A 24605-nucleotide genomic window follows, 5' to 3' on the forward strand; every position below is an offset into this window, starting at 1 on the left:
GGACTTAACAGGGTAAAAGCTGAGAGGGCATTTCTCCTCATGGGAGAGACTATGACCAAAGGTATAGTCTCAGAATTAAGGGGCATCAATTTAAGACTGAGATGAGAAGGAATTTGTTCTCTCAGAGGATTGTGAGTCATTGGAACTCCTTGCCAGTAAGGGAATCAAGGGTTACGGGGTAAATGCAGGAAAGTGGATGTGATGATCCAATTCAATAGAGGAACAGGCCTGCACTGCCAAATAATCTACTTCTGTTCCTATTTCTTATAGTCAAAAGTGAGGAAAGAGAGCTAGCGAGAACTGGGGGCATAAATGGATGTGGACTGTTGAGAAGTTGAGCGAGCAGGGTAAGAATAGATTAAGTGTGGCTTTCAGGGAAAAGGAAATAAGGAGATGAGTGAGGGGAGGGGTGAGGTGGAGAAAGTACAAAATGCACAAGAATAAGTATTAGAGTAGGGAGAGATCAGTAACAGCAAACTAGGTGACATCTATATATCACTTTAGATGGGATGAAATCCAATGTAAAATGATGGGATGAATATCTGGTCACGGTATTAGACATTTGGATCCAATGTGAAGTGAGTTGCCGAGTCTAGTTGGACCTTATCATGGAAGTGTATTCCATGAATTACTTCCTCCAACAATCCCATCACTGTGCTCCTTCTGTTGATCATCCAACATCTTATTCATCACGGCATGCAACATTCCCGCACCAAACAGTTAATGAATAAACACTTTCATTACTCAGATGATTCTTGACTAACAATCAGAGAACTTGTACACCAATCTTCAATATTATTTAAACTGGTAAACAAAAGTATTTAAAGAATTTTAAATTTTATTCTCCTCATAATGTTTTTCTAGATTTTGCGCACAGCGAGTCTTGGAGTTTAATTTTTAGTTCCTGGACATTCCTGGGGAATCCAGCAGTGGTACATAACAATGCGAAATATTGAGCAGATACATGCCCAAAATGGAAATCTGTACTCTTTGGAATTGAGAGAGAGTTCCTGAAGCATGGAAGATATAGATTGAGGAAAAAATACATAACTTCAACCCATTATTTTCCACCCACAGACAAAAAACATGTGGACTGAGGTGCTCAATTTCCAAATGGAAGTTCCATCCTGCACACGGGACTCCAAAGTGCAAAATCTCACCAACCTGTCACTCTCACTTATAAAGAGTGAGGACAGTTTGGTTTGAGAAATTTTCATTTGTATAAAGAGAAGTTAGGTGTTAAAGTTAGGCACCAATACATTACTAGGCAGAGTAGCATTATAGGTTGCATTGTTGTCCTCAATCCTAGACTGCTTAATGTTGCTATTGTCTGAGAATCTAAATGTTCTCTATTCTCCATCGTCAACCTTCTTACAGAATCACAGAATTGTTATGGTGTGAAAAAAGCCATTCTTTCCATCATGTCTGTACTTGCTGTAATTTTAACTTAGTGCCAATCTTCTGCCTTTTTCATAACTCTTCACATTGTTTCTAATTAAGCATTAATTCAATACCATCTTGAATGCCACAACTGTCTCCATCACATTTCAATGCAGTACATTTCTTATCTTAACTACTTGCAGAAAAAAGTATTTTTTCTGTCATATTTGCATCTTTTGCAAAGTGCTTTAAAACTGTGCCCTGGTTCTCAACCCAGTTATGAGTGGAACCAGTTTCTCCTTATTCACTTTGTCTAGATGCCTCATGACATTGAGAATTTCTATCCAATCTCCTCTTATCCTCCTTCTCTCCAAGTAAAACAGTCCCAATTTCTCCAATCTTTTCTCATAAGAAGTATTTGATCATGGAACTATTTTTGGACTGTTTCATTCTTCCTCAGTCAAAAAAAGTCCATAAAATCTTTTATTTCTGCCATTCACCCTGCAAGTCTCCTCCTGAGATCAAACTCCAACATGTCATGTCGTGCAGCGGTGAAGACAAGGTGAGCATGCCCTCCGTTCATTACCCATTGTGAGCTCTTTTCAATGTATTCACATCCTTCCTGTAGTGTGGTGCACAGATCTGTATGCAATGCTTGAGTAGACATCTAACTGGCGTCTTGCAATAATTAATCAGAACTTTACTCCTCTTGTACTCTGTACCCCTTTTTATGAAGTCTAGAATATTGTGTACTTTAGTAATAGATCTGTCTAACTGTCTTGCCACCTTTAATGCACACAGCATCAGCAGCTCTCCTTTCATCATCCATCCAGCAAGTTATTTTTGTATGAGTTTTCCTTAATGAATCTATGCTGACTCTTCTAAATGACTTTTAATTCTATCCTGAATGATTGTTTCCAGAAGTTTCCCCATCACTGAAATTAAACTGATTTGTAATTGCTGGGCCAATATTTACGATCTATTTTGAACAAGGGTACAAAGTTTGCAATTCATCAGTTCTTTGGCACCACTTGACAAGGTTGAATTCTCCAGCAATTTAAGCTTCCTGCTTAAGATATCCTTTGTCAAAGAGTCTGGTGTTTAATATTTATACATAAAATCCAGTGACTGGAAGGGAGGCTGATTTTATAAAAATGAATGTTCCTCTTGTTTTGAATTGGTAAATGAGGAGTATCTTTATTTTAATTAGCTCTCAGTCCCCTTAGGTCAGCTCATAATTTGTTGGAACATCGATGATCCTGGTAGTTTAGGATGACAGAATTGAATTATACATGTCTAGCATTGTTACTCAGAGTCGAGAGTATGGTGCTGGAAAAGGGCTTATGCCTGAAATGTCGATTCTCCTGCTCCTCAGATTTTGCCTGACCTGCTATGCTTTTCCAGCACCACACTCTCAACTCTGATCTCCTGCGTCTGCAGTGCTCACTTTCTCCTTGCAAAATCAATCTGTCAACTCATGTTACTCAGCCTATCCACTGGTGACATTTATGGTCCTTAGCTATGGCATTGCAGAAATCTATCACTGGTTTGGGAGCTGTAAAAGTTAACTAATCTGATTTTGGATGGCAACAATTTTACTTCACATGTTAAGTTTGCTTGTCTGCTGAGTCTCACCACCCTGTGGATAAAGTTAGTAACTTGACTAAAAGCTTTCCACAGATCAGGTGGGGTATACGTACATTTAAAGCATATTTTTGTTTTTGATATTCTGATTGTGACTGCCAGCATATTAGTCACATTTCAGAGAACAAAATATCTGCTAACTGATCAGCAATAAGTTCAAGAACAATAATAAAAAAGCTCTTGCATTTGATTGAAATGATCTTTTTGGCGTATTACAAACCAATAAAGCTAAATTTACCAAGTCACCCCCAAAAGAAGAAATTACCACCAAGATTCTTTTATAGCTTTTACTTATAACATAAATCAGAACCAATGCAAATTACACATGTAGTAAATTGCACTCAATACTTTAAATAAAAAGATAAATTTCACTTTAAATAGTTGATATAACAAACATACATTTTACAGAACCACAGATACTTGTGTCAGTCCCTGTACAAATGGAATGCTGTATAGCTACACAGTTCCACAGTAAACTGTTCCTTATACACACAAGGAACCATGGAGCAGGGTGTACCAGTCGCAGGAGAATAGTGTGCCAGTCGCAGGAGGGATGTGGCCAATGGACAGAATTTAGTTTGGCAGGATGATCGCACGAAGACAGCAAACTATGCCAGGATAGTCACATATAAGGAATAAGATAAATAAGAAGCAAAAGTAACCAATGGGGTAAAGGGGAAGACTGAGAGACACAGCTGAACTGCATAAATCAGAATGTAACCCTCAGATCAGGGTGCCTCCTCGTTAGACACCCGTCTTGCAAGTACGTTTCAATAAAATTCGCTGCTTCAGAATTTGACTCGGACTGAAATTTATTGACATGTGAGCTTTGTTTCTCACAATGAGTTTTCTGAATGATAATCAAACTTCAACAAGATGAGGTCAACTGTAATATAAAAAAGAATCTGCTTGATTTGCCCAAAATAGTTGATGTACTCGACATATTTTTAAGATGCATGTTTGTAATTGGTTCCTGTTTGTGATAAATGCATAAAGCATTCACCTAACACAGATTGCCATCCAGGATAGCCAATAACAATGTTATTAATAAGGACTGTAATTTAAATCCGTGGCATTTAAAGCAAGATATGTTTCTGTAGACCAGAAAAAGTGATGTAAATTATCAATTTAATTCTCATGTACAGTTCATTGAATTGTAGAATTATATCACACAGGAAGAAACTATTCTGCCCATTGAGTCATGCCAGCTTTTTAAAAGAGCTCTTAAGTTGATCACACCCCAATGACCCTGTAACTTTGTCCCCCTCAAGTATTTATGTAATTCCTTTTATTCAATTTTGACTGTGGAGAAAAAATAAATGGAGTCACTAGGTGTCACCACACTCTAACCTTTGAAAGGAAACTGACCTCCTTTCACAAACTCATTGTAAAGATTTCTTCTGATGACTGGGCAGAATGAATGATTTTAAGCCTTTACTGATCTGTTTGATAGGCCGAGGTGAAGAAGAGTGGAAGGAGTCTTATGTGCAGTCTAAGTGACCAGTAGAACAAATGACTTCTCTGTTCTAAAAGTCTATTTTATTTTTCCACTTTTGGTAGATTTCAGTGTTGCTAATACTATTATGAAGGACTGTTACAGCTTATAATATATATTATATTACTCTGAATTTTTAACTTGTGGCTATCCATAAGAACACCAGGACATTGGTTTCAAGTAAAGGCATTCTATACATCTTAGGGACAGGATTGGCAGCTTAACATTCTGGGTTATCGATGTTTTGGGCAAGACAGAGGAGGAAGCAAAAGAGCTTGGCGAGTTGCATTCTATCACAGCTGTGTTGAGGGAGGACAGCCTGGAGGGATTTTGCAGTGACGCACTATGGGTAGAGCTCAAGAATAGGACAGGTGCAGTCACAATGCTGTGAATGTACTATAGACCTCCCAGCTACTAGTGGGAGATGGAGGAGAAGAAATGTAGTCAGATTCTGGAAGGATGTGAAAATAACATCTGGATTGTTCTGGGTGATTTTAATTTCCCCCATATTGACTGGGATTCCCTTAGTGCTGAGGGTTTAGATGTGGAGCAATTTGTTAGGTGTGTCCAGGAGAATTTTTTTGAAACAGTATGTGGATAATCCCATGAGGGAAAGGGCCTAGTATTGAGAAATGAGCCTGGCCAGGTGATCTAAGTTTCATCAGTCGAGCATTTTGGGAATAGTGACCATAATTACGGTTTCAGTTACTTATGGATAAGGACAAGAGTGGACCTTGAATGAAGGTATTAAATTGAGGGGAAGACCTACTATAACCAAATTAGGCAAGAATTGGAGAATGTGATTGGGAGCGGCACAATGGGAGAGGATAAATCCACATAAGTCACGCAGAAGTCTTTTAAGACTAGTTGATTAGAATATAGGACAGGCATGTTCCAATGTAAATGAAGGACAATAATGGCTGGATTCTGGAACCTTGGCTGACAGGGGAAATTTTCGAGGAGAAGGGCCTGTGCCCGAAACGTCGAATCTCCTGTTCCCTGGATGCTGCCTGACCTGCTGTGCTGTTCCAGCAATAAAGTTTCAGCTTTGACAGGGGAAATTACCTGCTTGGTCAAAAAAAGGAAATATACCTAAGGTCCAGGCAACTAAACACAGACAAAGTCCTTGAAGAATATAAAGAAAGTGGGAAGGAGCTCAAAAGGGAATTAGGAGGGCTAAAATGGGCGATGAAATGTTCTTGACCAGCAAGGTTAAGGAGAATTCCAAGGCATTTTATACATATATTAGGAGCAAGAGGGTAGCTAGGGAAAGAGTAGGCTCACTTAAGGATAAAGGGGGGAGTTTACATGCGAAGCCAGAGGAAATGGGTGGGCTCCTTAATGAGTACTTTACATCAGTATTCACCAAAGGGAGGGATGTTGAGATTTGGGAAGGTTGCATTTAGGTCAACATAATAAAGGAGGAAGTGTTAGTTGTCTTGAAATACATTACAATAGACATGTCCGCAGGCCAGACACATTCTATCCTAGGATACTGTGGGAGACAAGGGAGGAAATAGCTGAAGCCTTAATTGATATCTTTGCATCCTCTTTGACTCACTGGAGAATGGCCAGTGATTTTCTCTTGTTTTAAGAATGGAAACAGAGATAATCCAGGTAATTATAGGATGCTGAGCTTGTCGTCAGTGATGGGGAAGCTGTTGGAGAAGATACTGAGAGACAGAATTCACTAACATTTGGAAGTGAATGGATTTGTTAGTGATAAGCAGCATGGGTTTGTGTGGGGAAGTTTGTGTCTCACCAATTTGATTGAGTTTTTTGAGGACGTGACAAGAATGATTGAAGAGGAAACAGCAGTGGATGTTGTCTACATGGACTTTAGTAAGGCATTTGACAAGGTACCTCATGACAGGCTGGTACAGAAGGTAGCATGGGATCTGGGTGAGCTGGCTAGATGGATACAAAACAGGCTTGGTTACAGAAGACAGAGTGTTGTGGTGGAAGGGTACTTTTCAGAATGGAGATCAGTAACTACTGGTGTTCTGCAGGGATCAGAACTGGGACCTTTGTTTTTTGCAATATATATTTATGATCTGGAAGGAAACATAGTACGTTTGTGGATAACACTAAAATTGGTGGATTTGCACATAGAGAGAAGGATTGTCAAAGGATACAGCAGGATATAGATAGAATGCAGATTTGGACAGAGAAATGGCAGATGCCATTCTAAACAAATGCGAAGTGTTGTATTTTAGAAGATCAAATTTAGGTTTCGAATTATGCAATAAATGGTAGAACATTGACATACAGAAAGATCCAGGAGTACAGGTCCACAGATTCCTCAAAGTGGCAATACAGGCAGATAAGATGGTCAAGAAGACAAACAGCATGCTTGCCTTCGTTGGCTGAGGCATTGGATATAAAAGTTGGCAAGTTATGTACAAACCTTTAGTTAGGCCACTTGGAATATTGTGTGCCATTCTGGTCATCACACTATCAGAAGGGCGTAAATGCTTTGGCAAGGATGCAGAGAAGGTTTGCCAGGATGTTGCCTGGTCTGGAGGATTTTAGCTATAAAAAGAGGTTGGATAAACTCAGATTGTTTTCACTGGAAAGAAAGAAAGAGGCTGAGGGGCGATGTGATAAAGATCTACAAAATTATGAGAGGCATAGATAAGATGGATAATCAGAATCTCTTTCCCAGAGTGGAAATGTCAACTACAAGAGAGCACGGTTCAATGTGAGGGGGGAAGTTTAAGGGAGAAGTGGGGGGGAAACTTTTTCCAACAGAGGCTGGTGGGTGTCTGGAATACATTGCGAGTGGAGGTGGCACATTAGCAATGTTTTAGGCATAAAACAGGAGGCAAACATAGGGACAGAAACTGTGTATGGGCAATAAGTAGCGGATCTAAATAGGGATTGGAATCGGCACAGGGTTGGTGGGCCAAAGGGCCTGTTCCTGTGCTGTATTGAATTGTATTGTATATATCATGTAGTTGGAGATTAATTCATTTACTTTCTTTACCTTTTTTGTTTCTTTTTAAAAAGAATAAGTTGTGTGACGATTGCTATTGTTATTCTCCTCATATTGCAAGCAGTGTCAGTCCTTGCTGTTCTGTGTATTTATTGTATCTATACCTCATTGTGAGGCTAAAGTATATTGAACATGGCTCTCAGGGTGAAGGAGCTTCAGTATCATTTTCTGTTGTACCAGAAGATGTCCTTTTTTCCATGAGTACAATGGATCCCTAACACTTTCTATGCCATGGCAAACTGTTTGGGTGAGGTGGAAACATGGTTGAACAAATGTAACCTTATCTTTTGAGACATTGTGTAAAGCCCTGCTTATCTGTTGCTATTTACTACTCAACATTAGTCAGCAATCAGACATTCAATCCCTCCTAATGTTCACCCAGACAAGAGGAGATGCTACTGTATTTTCCATTTGAGGAAGATAATTTTAATCCATTTGGAAACTCACAGGACTTGATGGATGCTGGTTTTACATACTTCCCAAAAATATTTTCTGCTGACTCTTCATCTTCAAGTGGATATGTTCCTTTTCTGCAACTTAAGGGATAAAAACCTCCAGGGCGTTTTGCTCAAAAAGACCATTCCTTTAAATATCCCCAGAGCGCCATTCTTTATTAAGTGCAAGTAACAGTGCTTAAAGAACTGATGTCAACTTGTCAAGTATCTAACCAGAAGGCACAAGCACATAGTGCTCCTGTTCCAATGGACAAAGTGTTGCAGTCAATCTATTGATATTATTAAAATGACCTGAAAGACTACTTAAACTATTTGAGGGTTCATTATCATTCTGAGTATGAAGACAAGAGCAGTACAGTCACTGCAAGCATCTAAATAGTTAACACCTACTGCAATTAAACGTATATAAAAGAACAGACATAGCAGTGCACCAGTTTGCTATCAGTTTCAAAACTGCCAAATAACAGCTTACCGTTGTCTTTCTCATGAACAAGCATGCTGCTGTATTTTTGTGAACAGGTTTGACAAATTTAAAGTGCAATTTAAGTTTGAATGATAAATTTAATACACAATTATTTTGCATATGAAACATTCCTGAAGGATTCTAAGCTTGATTCACAATGGGGCTGCATCAGGCTACTTCAATGAAGGAAGTTTACAAGATTATCTAGATTATAGGTGAGTAGTAACGTTCAGTAAGCATTGTGCATACAGACTAATCAACCAAAAGAATTAAAATCAAGGTAAACACCTCCCTCCCCTTCCTGGACCTCTCCACCTCCATTAATGACGACCGACTTGACACTGACATTTTTTACAAACCCACCGACTCCCATAGCTACCTGGATTACACCTCTTCACACCCTACCTCTTGCAAAAATGCCATCCCGTATTCCCAATTCCTCCGACTCCGCCGGATCTGCTCCCAGGAGGACCAGTTCCACCACAGAACACACCAGATGGCCTCCTTCTTTAGAGAACGCAATTTCCCTTCCCACGTGGTTAAAGATGCCCTCCAACGCATCTCGTCTACATCCCGCACCTCCGCCCTCAGACCCCACCCCTCCAACCGTAACAAGGAGAGAACGCTCCTGGTGCTCACCTTCCACCCTACCAACCTTCGCATAAACCAAATCATCCGCCGACATTTCCGCCACCTCCAAACAGACCCCACCACCAGGGATATATTTCCCTCCCCACCCCTTTCCGCCTTCAGCAAAGACCATTCCCTCCGTGACTACCTGGTCAGGTCCACGCTTCCCTACAACCCACCCTCCCATCCTGGCACTTTCCCCTGCCACCGCAGGAACTGTAAAACCTGCACCCACACCTCCTCCCTCACCTCTATCCAAGGCCCTAAAGGAGCCTTCCACATCCATCAAAGTTTTACTTGCACATCCACTAATATCATTTATTGTATCCGTTTCTCCCGATGCTGTCTCCTCTACATTTGGGAGACTGGGCGCCTCCTAGCAGAGCGCTTTAGGGAACATCTCAGGGACATCCGCACCAATCAACCACACTGCCCCGTGGCCCAACATTTCAACTCTCCCTCCCACTCTGCCGAGGACATGGAGGTCCTGGGCCTCCTTCACCACAGCTCCCTCACCACCAGACGCCTGGAGGAAGAACGCCTCATCTTCTGCCTCGGAACACTTCAACCCCAGGGCATCAATGTGGACTTCAACAGTTTCCTCATTTCCCTTCCCCCACCTCACCCTAGTTCTAAACTTCCAGCTCAGCACTGTCCCCATGACTTGTCCGGACTTGTCCTATCTGCCTATCTCTTTTTCCACCTATCCACTCCACCCTCTCCTCCCTGACCTATCACCTTCATCCCATCCCCCACTCACCCATTGTACTCTATGCTACTTTCTCCCACCCCCACCCTCCTCTAGCTTATCTCTCCACGCTCCAGGCTCACTGCCTTTATTCCTGATGAAGGGCTTTTGCCCGAAACGTCGATTTCGAAGCTCCTTGGATGCTGCCTGAACTGCTGCGCTCTTCCAGCACCACTAATCCAGAACCAAAAGAATTATACAAGTGTGACTACAAGAAGAATGGTCAAGCAGAATTTCACATTTAAGTTAATGGATAAATCTGATGAAGCCCTGCAACACATCTTGAGAATATGTATAGCTCCATGCTTTCACTTTAACATCCCAACATGGAAAATCTTGCTGCTTCCTGAACTCAAGGCAATGATAAAGAAGAGGAGATTGGAAGGACTGCTCTTAAGTGGCTGAGGAAATCCTCACATATTCAATATAAACCCGGGGAGACCATCCAGCCCCTGAATGTTGCACCAATTATTTAAATCATGACTGATTTCTATCTTCACTTAATTCATAAGCATGTACAAGAAAGTCTTCTGACTTAATGTGTGGATGTACCTATGAGAGAAGGTGCAAAACTTGATCCACTCTTGGGAAATAAGGCTGGGCAAGTGACTGAGGAGTCAGTGGGGGAGCACTTTGTGTCCAGCAACCATAATTCTATTAGTTTTAAAATAGTGATGGAAAAAGATAGACCAGATCTAAAAGTGAAGTTCTAAATTGGAGAAAGGTCAATTTTGAAGGTATTAGGCAAGAACTTTCAAAAGCTGATTGGAGGCAGATGTTCTCAGGTAAAGGGATGGCTGGAAAATGGGAAGCCATCAGAAATAAGATAACGAGAATCCAGAGAAAGTATGTTCCTGTCAGGGTGAAAGGGAAGGCTGGTAGATATAGGGAATGCTGGATGACTAAAGAAGTTGAGGGTTTGGTTAAGAAAAAGAAAGAAGCATATGTCAGGCATAGACAGGAGAGATTGAGTGAATCCTTAGAAGAGTATAAAGGCAGTAGATGTACTTAAGAGGGAAATCAGGAGGGCAAAAAGGGGACATGAGATAGCTTTGGCAAATAGAGTTAAGGAGAATCCAAAGGGTTTTTACAAATACATTAAAGACAAAAAGGTAACTATGGAGAGAATAGGGTCCCTCAAATATCAGCAAGACAGCAGGAGATGGGGGAGATACTAAACAAGTATTTTGCATCAATGTTTACTGTTGAAAAGGATATAGAAGATATAGAATGTGGGGAAATAGATGGTGATATCTTGCAAAATGTCCAGATTACAGAGGAGGAAATGTTGCATAAAAGTGGATAAATCCCCAGGACCTTATCAGGTGTACCCTAGAACTCTGTGGGAAGCTAGGGAAGTGATTGCTGGGCCCCTTGCTGAGATATTTATATCATCGATAGTCACAGGTGAGGTGCCGGAAGACTGGAGGCTGGCTAACGGGGTGCCACTGTTTAAGAAGGGTGGTAAGGATAAGCCAGGGAACTATAGACCAGTGAGCCTGACGTTGGTGGTGGGCAAGTTGTTGGAGATAATCCTGAGGGATCCAGGATGTACATGTATTTGGCAAGGCAAGGACTGTTTGGGAATAGTCAACATGGCTTTGTCCTTGGGAAATCATGTCTCACAAGCTTGATTGAGTTTTTTGAAGAAATAACAAAGAGGATTGATGAGGGAAGAGTGGTAGATGTGATCTATATGGACTTCAGTAAGGCGTTCGACAAGGTTCCTCATGGGAGACTGATTAGCAAGGTTAGGTCTCAATGGAATACAGGGAGAACTAGCCATTTGGATACAGAACTGGCCAACGGTAGAAGACAGAGGGTGGTGGTGGAGGGTTGTTTTTCCTATTGGAGGCCTGTAACCAGTGGAATGCCACAAGATCGGTGCTGGGTCCATTACTTTTCATCATTTATATAAATGATTTGTATGTGAGCATAAGAGGTATAGTTAGTAAGTTTGCAGGTGACACCAAAATTGGAGGTGTAGTGGACAGTGAAGAGGGTTACCTCGGAATTCAGCGGGATTTTGATCAGATAAGCCAACAGCCTGAGGAGTGGCAGATGGAGTTTAATTTAGATAAATGCAAGATGCTGCATTTTGGGAAAGCAAATCTTAGCAGGACTTATACACTTAATGGTCAGGTCCTAGGGAGTATTGCTGAACAAAGAGACCTTGGAGTGCAGGTTCATACCTCCTTAAAAGTGGAGTTGCAGTTGATAGGATAGTGAAGAAGGCATTTTGTATGTTTTCCTTTATTGGTCAGAGTATTGAGTACAGGAGTTGGGAGGTCATGTTGCATCTTTTGGAATATTGCATGTAATTCTGGCCTCCTTCCTATCAGAAGGATGTTGTGAAACTTGAAAGGGTTCAGAAAAGATTTACAAGGACATTATCAAGATTGGAGGATTTGAGCAATAGGGAGAGGTTGAATAGGCTAAGGGTGTTTTCCCTGGAGCGTCAGAGGCTGAGGGGTGACCTTATAGAGGTTTATAAAATAATGAAAGGCATGGATAGGGTAAATAGACAAGGTCTTTTCCCTGAGGTGGGGGAGTCCAGAACTAGAGGGCATAGGTTTAGGGTGAGAGGGGAAAGATATAAAAGAGACCTAAGGGGCAACTTTTTCACGCAGAGGGTGGTGGATGTGTGGAATGGGCTACTAGAGGAAGTGGTGGAGGCTAGTACTATTGCAACATTTAAAAGGCATTTGGATAGTTATATGAATAGGAAGCATTTGGAGGGATATGGGCGGGACTGGCAGGTGGGACCAGATTGGATTGGGATATCTGATCGGCATGGATGAGTTAGACTGAAGGGTCTGTTTCCGTGCTGTACATCTCTATGACTCTATGAGTCTAATATTTCTTTGTACATGTTGATTTCAGTTGACATTTTCAGTTCATCCCTAGCCTCAACAGCATTTTTGGAAAGAGAAATCCAAATTTCCACTGTCCTTTGTGCTTCCCAAAATGACTCCTTAATGGCCTGGCAATCCTTGTAAAGTTATGCCTCTTTACTGGATTCCTTTCTCTCCCTCCCATTCCAGCAGAGGAAATAATTTCTCTCCATCTAGCCTAAGGACTACTTCAATCATGTTAAACACCTCAATTAGATTATCCTTTAATCTTCTATATACAAGGAAATGCAAAGTAAATCTCTATAATCTGTCCTCGTAATTTAACCCTTTATGCTCAGTGTAATTCTGCACCCCCCATACTTTCATCTACTGCATTACAACAATTCTTCAAAAGTACTTAATTGGCTGTAATGCACTTTCAGATGTCCCTTGAGTTTTTACACAAATGCAAGTTGGTAAATTATTCAAAGAGAAGTAAAGTACTGTGGATGCTGGAGATCTCAAATATAAACAGGAACAAAAAGAAACAGAAAATGCTTAAGAAACTCCAGGCGTGGCAGCGTTCATAGAATTATACAGCATGGAAACAAACCCTTTGTCCACCCAGTCCACGTCGACCATAAGCCCAAACTAAACTAGTCACACCTGCCTGCACTTGGCCCATATCCTTCCAAACTTTTCTTATTCGTATACTTATCTGAATATCTTTTAAATATTGTAACTGTACCCAAATCCACCACTTCCTCGGGATGTTCATTCCAAACATGAACCAGTCTTTGTGTAAAGAAATTGCCCCTCACGTCTTTTTAAAATCTTTCTCCTCTCACCTTAAAAATATGGCCCCTAGTCTTGAAATTCCCCACCCTAAGGAAAAGACTCCTGCCAATCACCTTACTTATACCCCTCATTATTTTATAAACTTCTTTGAAGTCACCCCTCAACCTCCTATGCTCCAGTGGAAAAATGTCCCAGCCTATCTAGCCTCTCGTTGTACCTAAAACCCTCCATTTCCAGCAATATCCTGGTAAACCTTTTCTGAACCCTCTCCAGCTTAATAATATCCTTCCTAAAAGGAAGGGTGACCTGAACTGGACACAATACTCCATATAAGACCTCACCAATGTAAAACAATTAAAACAAATACATGGAGACAAAAGCAGCGTTAACATTCTAAGTCTGAAATTACTCTTCTTTAGAACACAGGACTCAAAATTATATCAGATTTGAAACATTCACTTTGTTGCTCTTTCTACTGATTCTGCCAGACCGGCTGAATTTTTCCAGTACCTTGTGTATTTTACTGCTAAAGTATCAGATGCTTATCAGACATCCTGCATTGGATAAGCATAGATTTCCTCCAAATAAATATCAGGAAGAATGAAGTTCATTGTTTTCACTCCATGCTTCAAACTCAACTCTCTAGACACCAACTCCATCTCTCTCCCTTGGCAATATGTTGAGATGAAGCCAGTTGTTTTGCAATCTTGGTGTTACATTTAATTCCAAAATGGTTTTCTGGTTTTTGTATGTCACAACTCTAAAACTGCCTATTTCTACTTCTACAACATCACTTATTTCACTTCGGTCTTAGTTCATTCATGCTTTTGTTACCTCCAGACTCAATATTCCAGTGCTCAGCTGGTCTCCCATATTCTAGCCTCCATAAATTTAATGTCATTGTAAAGCTTGCTGAAAATATATTGAGGTACAGGTAATGTGCAGAAACACTGCTGAGTTAAGCTGCCTGTATTACCTCCTCCAAAGCTTCAGGTCATGTTTAAACAATTAGTCACAGCTATTTGATACCCCAATGTTGAGAGCTATAATCAGAAGTCACATGACAACAGGTTGTAGTTCAACAGAAGCACACAGCTACAGAATTTATAGGCGGAGAGATCAAGGGCAGAGGGATCAAACGATCATATAAATGCTGTGAGTGGAGTGTCGAATAATAAGTCTCTGCAGGTGATCAAAAGTTCAACTCCCCCTCCCACTCTGCCAAGGACATGCAGGTCCTGGGGCCTCCTCCAACGCCGCTCCCTCACCACCCGACGCCTGGAGGAAGAATGCCTCATCTTCCGCCTCGGAACACTTCAACCCCAGGGTATCAATGTGGACTTCACCAGTTTCCTCATTTTGCCTCCCCCCACCTTACCCCAGTTCCAACCTCCCTCAGCACTATCCTCATGACCTGTCCTACCTGCCAATCTCCCTTCCCATCTATCCACTCCAGCCTCCCCTCTGACCTATCACCTCCATCCCCACCCCTATTCACCTATTGTACTCTTTACTACCTTCCCCCACCCTCCTCTCTGACCCATCACCTCCATCCCCACCCCTATTCACCTATTGTACTCTTTGCTACCTTCTCCCCAACTCCTCCCCCCCACGCCCATTTATCTCTCCACCCTGGATGCTCCCTGCTTCTATTCCTGACGAAGGAAATGTCAATTTTCCTGCTCCTCGGAAGCTGCCTGACCTGCTGTGCTTTTCCAGCACCACTTTAATCTAAACTAAGGTGATCAAAAGTGTCAGACTGTGTGAGCAAAGTGTCAACAGCTGAATAACACGTGAAGAGAGAGTCTGTGTGTGGGAGTATGTAGTGTAGTGGACTTACCTGTCACGTGACATGAGTCCAAGATCACAGGTGAGGCCGTCCTCATGGGTGCAGAACTTAGCTGTCAGTCTCTGCTCAGCGATTTTGCGTTGTTAAATACCTCAAAGTCTGTCTTGGAGGATGCTCACACGAAGATTGGAGACTGAACATTCTGGACCGCCGAAGTGCTCCCCCACTGGAATGGAACACCCCTGTGTATTGATCTTTGTATGGTCTTCATTCATCCGTTGCCATAGTGTCTGAATGGTCTCGGGCATAAGCCCGAAACGTCGTTTCTCCTGTTCCTTGGATGCTGCCTGACCTGCTGCGCTTTTCCAGCAACACATTTTCAGCTCTGATCTCCAGCATCTGCAGTCCTCACTTTCTCCTGTCTGAATGGCCTCGCCAATGTATCATGCTCATGGGACATCCTTGCCTGCATCATATAAGATAGACAACATTGGCTGGATCACATGAGTACCTGTTGTGTATGTGGTGGCTGGTGTTCCCATGTGTGATGGTAGTATCCATGTCAATGATCTGAAATGTCTTGCAGAGGTTGCCATGGCAGAGTTGTGTGGCGTTGTGGTGGGTGTTGTCCTGAAGGCTGGGTAGTTTGCTGTGAACAACGGTCTATTTAAGGTTCAGCGGTTGTTTGATGGCAAGAAGTGAAGGCTTAGAAAAGATTGTGGCAAGGTAGCTATAAAGAAAGTTTAGTGAAAATATCGAAGGCTAAATATCTAACCACCTGATGAAGGAGCAGCGCTCTGAAAGCTAGTGCTTCCAAATAAACCTGTTGGACTATAACCTGGTGTTGTGTGATTTTTAACTTTGTCTATCTCAGTCCAACATCGGCTCCTCCACATCATATCTAAGGCTTTGGATGTAGTGTTTGTTACAGTCCTTGCACAGTATTTTGTAAATGACGTTAGTTTTGCTCATTGTCTGTATAGGCTCTTTCAAGTTCATTAGCTGCTATTTTAGTGTGTTGGTGGGTTTGTGGGCTACCATGATGCCAAGGGGTCTGAGTAGACTGGCAGTCATTTCCAAGAGGGCTTGGAAGAAGCCTGAAGAAGGGCTTATGCCCAAAACGTCGATTCTCCTGTTCCCTGGATGCTGCCTGACCTGCTGCGCTTTTCCAGCAACACATTTTCAGCAATCATTTCCAAGATGTCTTTGATGTAGGGGAGAGTGGCTAGGGTTTCTGGACGTGTTTTGTCTGCTTGTTTGGGTTTGTTGTGAAGAAATCGGCAGACTGTGTTCATTGGGTACCCATTCTTTTTTAATACACTGTATAGATGATTTTCCTCTGCTCTGCATAGTTCCTCTGTGCTGCAGTGTGTGTTGGCTCATTGAACATTGGACAAACAGGCAGAAAACTAGCCACCAGGATACATGAACACCAACTAGCCACAAAAAGACACGACCCTCTCTCACTAGTATCTTCACATACGGATGAGGAAGGATACCACTTCAACTGGACAACACATCCATGCTAGGACAAGCCAAACAAAGACACGCATGAGAATTCCTAGAAGCATGGTATTCCAACTGGAACTCTATCAACAAACACACTGAGTTAGTCTCCATCTACTACCCCCTGAGAAAAGGAACAGGAAGTGACTTCACCACAGGAAATGACATCACCAACCCAAAGAAACCCAAACATATAAGTAGAAAGCATGAAGTGCATTGAAGATGTTATCTAGTAAGGTAATGAAACGTCTGGAAATGAACCTTTCAGACAGTGAGCAAATCTACATCCAAAACCTCAACCTGAGCTACAAATCTTCTCAAAACTCACTAATATCTAAGGCTAGTTCATACAGTGTCTGTGTTGAAGGTGCAACAAAAGGAAAATGGAGTGAACATATTGAAGATATATTTCACACTTCACACAGAGTCATAGAGATGTACAGCATGGAAACAGACCCTTCGGTCCAACCTGTCCACGCCAACCAGATATCCCAACACAATCTAGTCCCACCTGCCAGCACCCGCCCATATCCCTCCAAACCCTTCCTATTCATATACCCACCCAAATGCCTCTTAAATGTTGCGATTGTACCAGCCTCCACCACATCATCTGGCAGCTCATTCCATACATGTACCACCCTCTGCGTGAAAAAGTTTCCCCTTAGGTCTCTTTTATATTTTTCCCCCCTCACCCTAAACCTATGCTCTCTAGTTCTGGACTCCCCGACCCCAGGGAAAAGACCTTGTCTATTTATCTTATCCATGCCCCTTATAATTTTGTAAACCTCTATAAGGTCACCCCTCAGCCTCCAACGCTCCAGGGAAAACAGCCCCAGCCTGTTCAGCCTCTCCCTATAGCTCAAATCCTCCAACCCTGGCAACATCCTTGTAAATCTTTTCTGAACCCTTTCAAGTTTCACAACATCTTTCCGATAGGAAGGAGACCAGAATTGCATGCAATATGCCAACAGTGGCCTAACCAATGTCCTGTACAGCTGCAACATGACCTCCCAACTCCTGTACTCAATACTCTGACCAATAAAAGAAAGCATACCAAATGCCTTCTTCACAATCCTATCTACCTGCGACTCCACTTTCAAGGAGCTATGAACCTGCAGTCCAAGGTCTCTTTGTTCAGCAATACTCCCTCGGACCTTACCATTAAGTGTATAAGTCCTGCTAAGATTTGCTTTCCCAAAATGCAGCACCTCGCATTTATCTGAATTAAACTCCATCTGCCACTTCTCAGCCCATTGGCCCATCTGGTCCAGATCCTGTTGTAATCTGAGGTAACCCTCTTCGCTGTCCACTACACCTCCAATTTTGGTGTCATCTGCAAACTTACTAACTGTACCTCTTATGCTCGCATCCAAATTATTTATGTAAATGACAAAAAGTAGAGGACCTAGCACTGATCCTTGTGGCACTCCACTGGTCACAGGCCTCCAGTCTCCACCACCACCCTCTGTCTTCTACCTTTGAGCTAATTCTGTATCCAAATGGCTAGTTCTCCCTTTATTCCATGAGATCTAACCTTGCTAATCAGTCTCCCATGGGGAACCTTTTTGAACGCCTTACTGAAGTCCATATAGATCACATCTACTGCTCTGCCCTCATCAATCTTCTTTGTTACTTCTTCAAAAAACTCAATCAAGTTTGTGAGACATGATTTCCCACACACAAAGCCATGTTGGCTATCCCTAATCAGTCCTTGCCTTTTCAAATACATGTACATCCTGTCCCTCAGGATTCCCCCCAACAACTTGCCCACCACTGAGGTCAGGCTCACTGGTCTATAGTTCCCTGGCTTGTCTTTACCGCCCTTCTTAAACAGTGGCACCACGTTTGCCAACCTCCAGTCTTCCGGCACCTCACCTGTGATTATCGGTGATACAACTATCTCAGCAAGAGGCCCAGCAATCACTTCTCTAGCTTCCCACATAGTTCTCGGGTACACCTGATCAGGTCCTGGGGATTTATCCACCTTTAACCATTTCAAAACATCCAGCACTTCCTCCTCTGTAATCTGGACATTTTGCAAGATGTCACCATCTATTTCCCTACAGTCTATATCTGCCATATCCTTTTCCACAGTAAATACTGTTGCAAAATATTCATTTAGTATCTCCCCCATTTTCTGTGGCTCCACACAAAGGCGGCCTTGCTGATCTTTGAGGGGCCCTCTTCTCTCCCTAGTTACCCTTTTGTCCTTAATATATTTGTAAAAACCTTTTGGATTGTCGTTATGAGCTTGGGGAATTACTTTAGTGTTGTCTATTCTGGTACTCCTGTTTTTATTGCTCTGATTCACTTGAAGTATGTTTGAAAAGTAACACCTCATTCAATTATCTGGACTTCAGTTTAACTAAGAATCACACCCCATAACTTGTCTCACACTGCCTAATTTAACAAATGTTTGGCAGATGTCCTTTCAAGGTTAGAGCTAAAGCTGTTTGTTGCCTTGCTGAATTTCTTATCAGCAAACATTGTCCCTGCTTGTTCAGAGTGGGTGCAGTGACGTATTGTTAGTGAAAGCCTTCTGGCTGTAAATCCTTTTACTGTAAACTCCCTTTTAAGTGAAGGCAGAGAACTCTGCATCATACGAAAGATTACAGATGTGTGGAAATATTTACTATGAAAAGCAATGGATGTTAGCTCAAATTTGATAATGTTCATTTTAAAATCTGTAAAATTGATAGATTTTTGTTGGAAAGGAGTGTGGAGCAAAGGTGCATGCATAAAGTTGTCTACAGATCTAAGTTAAAAATCACACCACACCAGGTTATAGTCCAACAGTAGTCATGATTTGGAGATGCCGGTGTTGGACTGCGGTGTACAAAGTTAAAAATCACACAACACCAGGTTATAGTGCAACAGGTTTTGGACCGTCGCTCCTTCATCAGGTGGTAGTGGAGGGCTCAATCCTCCAACACAGAATTTATAGCAAAAATTTACAGTGTGATGTAACTGAAATTATACATTGAAAAATTGATTGTCTGTTAAGCCTTTCATCTGTTAGAATACCATGACAGTTTCACTTCTTTCATGTGTAAATCACAAAACCTTTTTTTAAAAAAAGTTGCATTCTCAGGTTAGCTCTTAACAATGGTGATAGCTAGACAATATATTGAAGGTGTTGGCCCCCTGTGTTCTCTGTCTATGCCATGATGTTTAGATTGATTCTCATCTAAAAAGTGAGATAATGGAGTTTTACATGAATTCATGCAGTTTTTGAGCAAAGTACAATGTAACCCTGCAAGTACAAACTCACCCCACAAAATATATGTGTGCATATGGGTCTTTGTCTGTGTGTGTGTGTCTGGGGTGGGGGATTGTGAGTGTCGGTGAGGGAGAGTGTATATGTGTGTGCACATGTGAGTGTAAAGGGGGTCTAAGTCTGTGAGAGGATGCATGTGTGAGTTCGGGTGTGTGTGTGTCTGCAGGAGTGTGTGTGAGTGTCTGTGTTTAGGAGTGTGTGCGTGTGTGTCTGGAGTGGGGGGTTGTGAGTGTCTGTGAGAGAGGGTGTATATGTGTGCGTGTGAGTGTAAAGGGGTCTAAGTCTGTGAGAGGATGCATGTGTGAGTTCGGGTGTGTGTGTGTGTCTGCAGGAGTGTGTGTGAGTGTCTGTGTTTAGGAGTGTGTGCGTGTGTGTCTGGAGTGGGGGGTTGTGAGTGTCTGTGAGAGAGGGTGTATATGTGTGCGTGTGAGTGTAAAGGGGTCTAAGTCTGTGAGAGGGTGCATGTGTGAATTTGGGAGTCTGTGTGTCCAAACCATGTCTACAGCAGCTGTGATCTCATTATATGACTGAATAAGTTTGAGGTACTGAATGGCTTCCTCCATTAGAAACTTATTTAACAGTTAAAAGTTAAAAATTAGCCATTTCCTTACAAAATGCATCTTCATTAAAATAAGCAGAGATGCCTGCTGGATATTACCTACCTCAATTAATGGTGTGTGCTTCGATGCCGAAATTAATCAGGTGAACAGGTTCACATGTGAGAACAAAGGACAGTATCAAACAGGAATATGTCCTTCTCCACACCAAGCCTGTGCTGACACATGACACCTTTCTAAACTAAAGTTTTTTTGCCTCTATGTGGTCCACATCCCTCTATTCCATGCCTATTCAAGTATCTGTCAAGATGCCGCTTAAGGCCATGGGTGACCTGCTGTGCTTTTCCAGCACTACTCTAATCTTTGTCCATGGGAAATCCTGTTGCTGGAAAAGCGCAGCAGGTCAGGCAGCATCCAAGGAGCAGGAGAATCGACTTTTTGGGCATAAACCCTTCTTCAGGAATAGATTCCTGAATAGATTCCTGAATAGATTCCTGAAGAAGGGCTTATGCCCGAAAAGTCGATTCCCCTGCTCCTTGGATGCTGCCTGACCTGCTGCGCTTTTCCAGCAACACATTTTCAGCTCTGATCTCTAACATCTGCAGTCCTCACTTTCTCCTCCATGGGAAATCCTGTCTCACTAACTTGACTGAGTATTTTGAAGAAGTAACAAAGAGGATTGATGAGAGCAGATTGGTGTGATCCATATGGACTTCAGTAAGGTGTTCGACAAGGTTCCTCATAGTAGACTTGTTAGCAAGGTTAGATCACACGGAATAGAGGGAGAACTATCCATTTGGATACAGAACTGGCTCAAAAAGATGAGAGCGGTGGTGGAGGGTTGTTTTTCAAACTGGATGCCTGTGAACAGCAGTGTGCCAAAAGAATCAGTGCTGGATTCACTGCTTTTTGTCAATTATATAAATAATTTGAATGTGAACATAGGAGGTATGGTTAATAAGTTTGCAGATGACACCAAAATTGGAGGTGCAGTGGACAGTGAAGGAAGTTCCCTCAGAGTGCAACAGGATCTTGATCAGATGAGCCAAGGGGCTGAGAAGTGGCAGATAGAATTTAATTTAGATAAATATCAGGTGCTGCATTTTGGAAAGGCAAATCAGGGCAGGAATTATACACTTAATGGTAAGGTCCTGGGGAGTTTTGATGAACAAAGAGACCTTGGAGAGCAGGTTCATAATTTCTTAAAAGTGGAGTCACAAGTAGATAAGATAGTGAAGAAGGCATTTGGTATGCTTTCCTTTATTGAGTGTATTGAGTATAGGAGTTGGGGATCATCTTGCAGCTGTACAGGACATTGGTTAGGCCACTTTTGGGGTATTCTGGTCTCTCTGCTATAGGAAGGATGTGAAACTTGAAAGGGTTCAGAAAAGATTTATGTGGATGTTGCCAGGTTTGGAGGGTTTGAGACATAGGGACAGGCTGAATAGGCTGAGGCTATTTCCCCTGTGTGTCAGAGGCTGAGAGATGACCTTATAAAGATTTATAAAATCACGAGGGGCATTGATAGGGCAAATAGACAAAGTCTTTTCCTTGGGGTGGGGGAGTCCAAAGCTAGAGGGCATAGGTTTAAGGTGAGAGGAGAAAGATATAAAAGGGATCTAAGGGACAACTTTTTCACACAGAGGGTGGTGCTTTATAGAATAAGCTCCCAGAGAAAGAGGTGGAGGCTGGTAGAATTACAGCATTTAAAAGGCATCTGGATGGGTATATGATTAAGAAGGGTTTAGGAGGATATGGGCCAAATGCTGGGAAATGGGACGATATTAGGTTGGGATTTCTGGTCGGCATGGACGAGTTGGACCGAAGGGTCTGTTTCTGTGCTATACATCCTTATGACTCTAAATGTTGCTGTTGTATCTATTTCAACCAGATCCTCTTACGGCACATTCCAGACACTTATTGCCCTCTGTGGAAAAAACCTGCCTCTCACATCTTTTTCATACTTGTCCCCTTTTACCTTGAACCTATATTCCTTAGTAATTGGCATTTCTACCCTGGAAAATAGTCTCGGATTATCCATTCTAACCATATCTTTCATAATTCTGTAAACCTCTATCAGATCCTCTGACTCTCTCCAAAGCCTCCAGATCTTTCTTGCAGTTACATAATATTCCAAATATGGCGTCACTGAAGTTTGTCACCAAGCCGTTTTTTTCCTTAAAAGCTGTTTCTTTTCTCAAGGATACTGTATCCTTGGTTTTTTTTCAGAGGGGTCGTAAACAGGCCTGGCTCCGAAATGACTGAGTCTGGTACAGAGGTGAAAGGCCTTTTAGTTTATACTAAAGGTGAGTCTTTAGACCAAAGCTTTTACATTTTAGAAGTAACCTGTATAAGTCAAGGGGTTGTGGCTAGCTTGCTAGCTGAACAGTTCAGTTCAGGACTAGCTAGGAAGTTCAGCTGTGGAGCTGTGTGGACACAGGCTGCGAGACTCCCTCTCCTTCTGCCCTTTTAACTTCAACCTGTAAACCTTTGTTTCAGTTTTACTCTATGTTTAAGGGGGTTTGTTTATTAGGACTGTTGTGTATATTTGGAACAGCATAATTATGTCTAGTTTGGATAGACTGAGTTCTGTAGATGTTCTTTATCCTGTTCTTTGTGTTTCATTCCATAATTTTGAGAATACATTTTTGTCTGTTTTAAAACCTGGTAGTCAACCTAGCTAAATTACTCTGGGTAATTTTCACTGCACACCTACCAAAACAAATTGCAAAGTTATGGTCTGGGCTGCCTGCTTAAGAATGTTTTGAGTGGTCTGGCCTAGTCCATAACAAGTTTTATGCAGCTACAACACAACTTGCCAATTTTTATTCTCTATGCCGCACTGATGAAGGCAAACATGCCATATGCCTTCTTGACCACTTTATCCACTGTGTTGCTACTTTCATGGAACTGTGGATCTGTACACCTAGAAAAGAAAATTCTGTACTGAAGTTTGGACTATAGGCCTTCCCTACCAGCCTGAGATATGAAAAATGGTGCATTGATTGTGGAACTTTATATAGTACAAACATTGCATTTATATTAGGGATTCTGATAAAAGACGTGATACATGAAATCTATCGCTGTGTTTCCAGATGCTGCCTGACCAGCTTTGTAGTTCCAACACTTTCTGTTCTTATTCCATTTGCAGTGATTGAGCAAACTCATGTGTTACTCTGGTACTGAAGTTGAAGTTATATATTAAGAAAAATATATGCAACAGCAATTACTTCAAATGATAATAACAAAGAGTTGTTAGATATAGATTGCTTACAGTGTGGAAACAGGCTCTTCGGCCCAACAAGTCCACACCGACCCACCACCCAACCAAACCCATTCCCCTACATTTACCCCTTCACCTCAATATGGGCAATTTAGCATGGCTAATTCACCTGACCTGCACATCTTTGGACTGTGGGAGGAAACCGGAGCACCCAGAGGAAACCCACACAGACACGGGGAGAATGTGCAAACTCCACACGGTCAGTCGCCTGAGGCGGGAATTGAACCCAGGTCTGCTGGCACTGCGAGGCAGCAGTGCTAACCACTGTGTCACCGTAAATAAGAACACATGAATATACAGTCAGTTATTATTGTATTCTCTGCTTTCTTCAGGTCCTATGTTGTCAGTCAAATACCTCCACTGAAATTGCTGCATGACAAAAAAGTAAAGCTCGAAGAGCAAATGGAAGCAGATCAAGTCTATCAGCACAAATGTTGAAAAGGCACATCATGCAGTAAAGGAGCTAAATAGAACATTTCTAATAAATAGAACATCTAGCTTGTTTTTTAAAAATTGTACCTATAAAAGGAAGAATATGGGAATATTCACTCTTTGATCAGATTTATTCTTATAAGCTAATGCTGTGCTACACTTCTTTATACAGGTTGCTACTTCAACAAGTTCAAAGTTAAAAATCACATAACACCAGGTTATAGTCCAACAAGTTTACTTGGAAGTACTAGCTTTCAGAGGGCTGCTCCTTCATCAGGTAGCAAATTCAAAATCACTGTTCATGATACTACAACTTAAT

General features: G+C 41.9%; 1 protein-coding gene across 1 annotated transcript; it reads left to right on the plus strand.

Annotated features, from left to right (window-relative positions):
• The first annotated feature begins 1918 nt into the window (after positions 1-1918).
• Positions 1919-24343, plus strand: LOC148151851 (uncharacterized). Its single transcript, XM_087993028.1, is given in 5 exon segments — positions 1919-1942; positions 2900-3026; positions 3029-3065; positions 8570-8647; positions 24187-24343. Coding segments are annotated over 5 exon segments (423 nt in total).
• The last annotated feature ends 262 nt before the right edge of the window (positions 24344-24605 follow it).

The sequence above is a fragment of the Chiloscyllium plagiosum genome, unplaced genomic scaffold (assembly GCF_037043375.1).
Source record: "Chiloscyllium plagiosum isolate Xiang-an unplaced genomic scaffold, Cpla_swu_hap1 HiC_scaffold_2, whole genome shotgun sequence".
Classification (NCBI taxonomy): Eukaryota; Metazoa; Chordata; class Chondrichthyes; order Orectolobiformes; family Hemiscylliidae; genus Chiloscyllium; species Chiloscyllium plagiosum.